Source organism: Felis catus, chromosome B1 (assembly GCF_018350175.1).
Source record: "Felis catus isolate Fca126 chromosome B1, F.catus_Fca126_mat1.0, whole genome shotgun sequence".
In the NCBI taxonomy this organism is placed as follows: Eukaryota; Metazoa; Chordata; class Mammalia; order Carnivora; family Felidae; genus Felis; species Felis catus.
Window position 1 is genome coordinate 80,493,539 of NC_058371.1, and position 6,000 is coordinate 80,499,538.

At 34.9% G+C, this 6,000-nt stretch overlaps 1 protein-coding gene across 7 annotated transcripts in view; it reads left to right on the plus strand.

Annotated features, from left to right (window-relative positions):
* The window catches only part of TTC29 (tetratricopeptide repeat domain 29), a 677,245-nt gene extending 675,920 nt beyond the window's left edge, over positions 1-1,325 (plus strand). For all 7 annotated transcript variants that reach the window (XM_045055789.1, XM_045055787.1, XM_045055788.1 and 4 more), the window contains 2 exons: positions 818-884; positions 1,169-1,325. In XM_045055789.1, coding sequence (XP_044911724.1) covers positions 818-884; positions 1,169-1,199 — 98 coding nt within the window. In that variant the 3' untranslated portion in view covers positions 1,200-1,325. The remainder of the gene's footprint in view (positions 1-817; positions 885-1,168) is intronic.
* The last annotated feature ends 4,675 nt before the right edge of the window (positions 1,326-6,000 follow it).

Sequence of the window (6,000 nt, forward strand, 5' to 3'; positions counted from 1 at the left end):
TCAAAAGTTGAAGGGCAGATATGAAAGTCCAATAAAAAATTAACACGCCTATTAATATGTATACATTTCCTGTATCTGATTTAATTATTTGGATACTTTATATTGTTATCTAAATTAATTTTCCTTTTGAGTATTGTTCTAACAAGTCATTTTGTCCCCCAAAAGGTGGCTATTCCAGCTGCCATTTTATGTATCACAAGAATTCCGTAGATTAGGAATTCAACCATGGTTTGGCTAGACATGAGTTGAGGTCACCCGATGGTGGTGCTCAGCTGACAGATAGGCTAGTTTGAAGGATCCAAGACAGCTTTCCTCACAGACGGGAGCCTTGGAGGGATGGCTGGAAGTTTGGACTCAGCTGGAAAGGTCAACTGGAGCATCTTCTATGTGGTCTCTCCAGGATGGCAGGATGGTAGGGTTTTTTATATGGTGACTGGCTTCCTCCAAAGCAAGCACCCTGAGCAAACCAGGAGGAAGCTGCACAGCCTTTTCTGACCTCACCTCAGAAATCATGAAGCCACTCTCTCCACATTCTAATGATTACAAAAGGGTCCAGAGCCTAGCCCAATTTCAAGAGAAGGTGAATTAGATTCCACCACTTGAAGATCATATTGTTGAGAAACATGTAAAGTGGGAGATATTGTGGCTATCTTTGACTAATATAATCTGCCCTGGTGACACAAGTAATACATTCACTTTGATCATTCAAGTGACCAGGATAGGTATCTCTGAAAAGAGACTCCCAGGTTCAAGCTTAATATAACTGTAAATTATATTTGTGATAAACCATTAAATTTACACATCTTTTTTCCTGTAGGAGGATCTAGAAAACCCACAACGGAAAGTTTGTATCAAATCCCAGAGAATTCGGAAGAACTCAATGGGTAAGATAAACCAAGTTAAAAGTTTCTATTGCATATACATTAGGCAAAATATTAAGCATAAACTGATTCTCCAAACACAAGAATAATTTCATCTAGTACTTGATAATACTTAAACACTGTCTAAAAAAAAATCACAGATTTACTTTTAAATGTTACATAAGGTTAAGTGTTTTTCATCTTTTAAGCCATGTTGGAAAATTAAAGAAAACAAAATATCTTTCAAGCAAATGTCTTTTACTTTCTGCCCCAATATAAGATTAAATTTTGTAATTTATGTATTTCAGATTTCCAGATAATCGAAAAAATGAGACTTAAACCAGCTTTTGACTCAGCAACAAAGCAAGAAGAAATTTATCATGTCACCTTTGTGTTTGATAACTGTCATAGGAGTATGTTACAAATAATACAGATAAAGTTATAATAAAACTATGACTATATTTAGATTGGATTTTGTATTGCAATGTACTACTACAAATTTAATCTAAAATTGATGAGAATAAAAAATGTATCTCAAATGCTTAGAACTATCAACAATTATTCATAAAACAAACTATAAATTTTCCTCTTATCCACTATTCCACAAGAAAAGTGTAATTATAGAATCAAATTTGCTTGTGTCTAATGAGAAAATAATTTTATTTTTTCTTTAAAAAAATTTTTTTAGAGAGAGTGTGCGAGTGGGGGAGAGGGGCACAGAGAGAGAGAGAATCTCAAGCAGGCCTCCACACTCAGTGCAGACCCCAACAAAGGGCTCGATCTCATGACCCTGGGATCATGACCTGAGCCGCAATCAAGAGTCAGACTTTCAACAGACTGAGCCACCCAGGTACCCAGAGAAAATCATTTTAAACTTAAGGAAATCTATACTGAATAAACATGGGGAAATATTTATTAAATTTTCAGGAAGAAATTTCAACATAATTGAAAGATTATAAGCAATAAAGACTTACATTGATAAGCACTGTTTGAAACAGTGCTTTACTTGTAAAAGAAACATCTGTTTCCTCTACTCACACCACTTGTGACACCAAATGCATGAAGTTTTACACACTAAGCAATTTTCTAATTCTCAGCAGATACTGACTGGGTGCCTTACACTTTAACTCAATTCTGACACTAACTGCCAGAAGTTAGCACAGATCCTAGATTAAGGGATCAGTTCTACAAGGATGTTTCCCACCTCAAATGCTAGTCACAAGTCCCAAGGTGTCACTTATACTTCTGACTGGCTTGGCTACATCCTGGGAATTCCCACAACCCCCTCCTTGACTTCAATAATTTGCTATATCAGCTCACAGAATTCAGAGAAACAGATAGTTACATTGCCAGTTTATTATGAAGAATATAATAAAAGATACAGATAAGGAGCCAAATAGAAGAGATACATTGGCAAGGTATGGGAAAGGGGGTGGAGCTTCCAGCCCTTCCTGGGTACATCAACCCTCCTAGCACCTCTATACATTCACCAACCCAGAAGCTCCCCCAAATCCTTTCAGTTGGGGTTTTTATGGAGTCTTCATAACATAGGTATGATTGATTAAGTCAGCCTCCAGCCCCTCTCCCTCCCCAAAGGTCAGATGATAGGGCTGAAAGTTTCTAAACTCTAATCACATGGTTGGCTTCCCTGGCAACAAGACCCCATCCTTAAGGCGTTGCAAAAGTCACCTCATTAAACTCTGGTGTAGATGAAAGGGGCTTGTTATAAATAGCAAAAACGATCCTTTCACCTTTATCATTCCAGAGCTATTTCAGGACCTGGGGACAAAAACCAAATATTGTAACAAAAGATATTCCTTTCACCTTTAACCAAATTTTAATTTATTGTATTACATAAGGAGCTCTGTGTCAGGAATTGGGGACAAAAACCAAATATATGTTTCTTAACACTATTATAACATTACACTGTGTAGAACTATATTTTATGATACTTTTGGCTGATAGGATATAGTAGACCCTTGAACAACACAGGTTTGAACTGTGTAGGTCCACTTATACATGTATGTATTTTTTATATAAATATATAGTACAGTACTATGTTTTGTCTTCCTTGTGGTTTTCTTAACACTTTGTTTACTCTGTCATTGTAAGAATACAGTATATAATACATATACAAAATACGTATTAATCAACTGTTTTATGTTATCAGTAAGGCTTCCAGTCAACATTAGGCTATTAGTAGTTAAGTTTTGGGGAGTCAAAATTATATGTGGATTTTAACTGTGCAGGGAATTGGTGCTCCTAACCCCTACCTTGTCCAAAGATGAACTGCATAATAAAATGTATCCATGTCTATTATAAAAGATTAGGAAAATCCTTCAGTCTTAGGCCTCTCCCCTAATGTGTCTTTACCATAATAAATGTACTGAAATCCCTGGTTTTGTAAAAAAAAAAAAAAATTTAATGTTTATTTTTGAGACAGAGTGTGAGCAGGTGACAGAGTGTGAGCAGGTGACAGAGAGAGAGGGAGACACAGAATCCAAAGCAGGCTCCAGACTCTGAGCTGTCAGCACAGAGCCTGATGTGGGCCTCGAACTCATGAACTGAGATCATGACCTGAGCTGAAGTCGGACACTTTATCGACTGAGCCACCCAGGCACCCCAAAAACCCTGGTTTTCTATATAGGAACAAAATCTATAATGTGTTTCCCATCTTACATTATCTGATTATAAATATATGGAATCATACAGAATATATGATATATAATATGATAAAAATGATATAATATATGATAAATATGTATATTTATCATATACAACAGGATTGTGTTTCTAATTTTGGGTTGGGGAATGCCTTCCTAATTAAGAAATCAAAGTCAGGTGCAGAATTAATGACTACAACATACGTGATTACATTAAAATATTCATACAGTGAAAAAAGGTCACTAAACAAAATTAAAAGCGCAATGACAGAGCAGAAGAATTTGCAACAACAATCAAAAAAACTAATGCTCATAAAACACAAATAATTTATGAAAAAAGATTAATGAAGGAGAAGATGAGGAGGAAGGGGGAAAAAAAAGAAAAAGATAATCTAGTAAGAAAAAGGACAGAGCATACCATTGGAATTTAAGTTCTTGTCATATTAAAATAAATTGTTATAAATATATTTATGTAAGCTTGATGGTAACCACAAAGCAAAAGCCTATAGTAGTTACACAAAACATAAAGGAATATGAGCATAACACTACAAAAAATCATCAAATCACAAGGAAGAGAGCAAGAGAAGAAAGAAACATAGGAATTGCAAAGCAGCCAGAAAACAAGTTTAAAAGTGGCAAAAAGTCCAAGCCATCAATACTTATTTTAAATGTAAATGAACTAAATACTCCAATCAAAAGACATCAAGTGGCTCAATGGATTAAAAAAAGAAAAAAAAGACCCAACTATTGTCATCTACAAGAGACTCTCTTCAGCTTTAAAGATACACGAGACTGCAAGTGAAGGGATGGGAAAGCATATTACATAAAAATGGAAACCAAAAGAAAGCTAAGATAGCTTTATTTATATGAGACAAAACAGGCTTTAAGTCAAAGACTGTAATAACAGGTGAAGGACATTATATAGTAATAAAGGAGACAATCCAACAACAAGATATAACATTTGTTAATGTTTATGCACCCAACATAGAACCCCTAAATATGGAAAGCAAATATTAACAGACCTAAAGGGAGAAATCGACAGCAATACAATAATAGTAGGGAACTTTAATACTCCCACTGGCATCAATAGATAGATAATCAAGACAGAAAATCAATAAGGAAACATTGGCCTTAAATGACACATTAGACCAGATGGACTTAGACATATCCAGAACATTTCATCCAAAAGACACAGAGTACACATGGAACGTTCTCCAGGATAGATCATATATTAGGCCACAAAACACATCTTTAAAAATTTAAGGTTGAGAATATATTGAGCATCCTTTCCACCCACAATGGTATAAAACTAGAAATCAACTACAAGAAGAAAACTGGAAAAATCACAAATATGGGGAGACTAAACAACCTGCTACTGAACCACCAATCGGTCAACAGGCTAATCAAAGAAATTTTAAAAATACCTTGAGACAAATGAAAATGGAAATACAACACACCAAAACTTAAGGGATGCAGTAAAAGCAGTTCTAAAAGGGAAGCTCAAAGTGATAAATGCCTATATTAAGAGGGAAAAAAAGATCTCAAATAAAGAACCTAACTTTATACCTCAAGGAACTAGAAAAAGAAATTAAGTCCAAAGTTACTAGAAGGAATGAAGTAACAAAGATCAGAGTGGAAATAAATGAAATACAGACGAAAAAGACAGTAGAAAAGATGAATGAAAATAAGAGCTGTTTTTTTTTAAAAATAAAATAGACAAACCTTTAGGTAGACTCATCAAGAATAAAGGAAGAGGACTCAAACAAAACTAGAAATGACAGAGTAGATGTTACAACGGAAAACAGAAATACAAAGGATCATAAGAAACCACTGTAAACAATTATACACCAACAAATTGGACAACCTAGAAGACATGGAGAAATACCTAGAAACATACAACCTACCAATACTGAATCATGAAATACAAATTCTGAATAGAGCAATAGTAGCTACTTAAATTACTAGTTACTAGTATTTATTACTAGTATTTTACTAGTAATTACTTGTAAGGAGATTGAATCAGTAGTCAAAAACCTCCCAACAAATAAAATCCCAGGACTGATGGCTTCACTGATGATTTCAACACAATAATTTTTTTGAGAGGCAGGGAAGGATAGAGGGAGAGGGAGAGAGAGAATCTCAAGCAGGTCTCATGCCCAGAATGAAGCTGGACGCAGGGCTTAGTCTCATGACCGTGAGATCATGACCTGAGCTGAATCAAGAGTTGGATTCTTAACTGACTGAACCACCCAGGCAAACTTCTACCAAATATTTTTAAAGGAATTAAGATCAATACTTCTCAAACTCTTCCAAAAAATAGAATAGGAGGGAACAATTTCCTTGTACAAGACCAGCATTAATTACCCTGTTACCAAAACCAAAGACACTAGAAGAAAAGAAAATTATAGACCAATATCCCTTATGAATATAGATGCAAAAATCCTCAACATAGTGACTATAGTTACCAATGCTATATT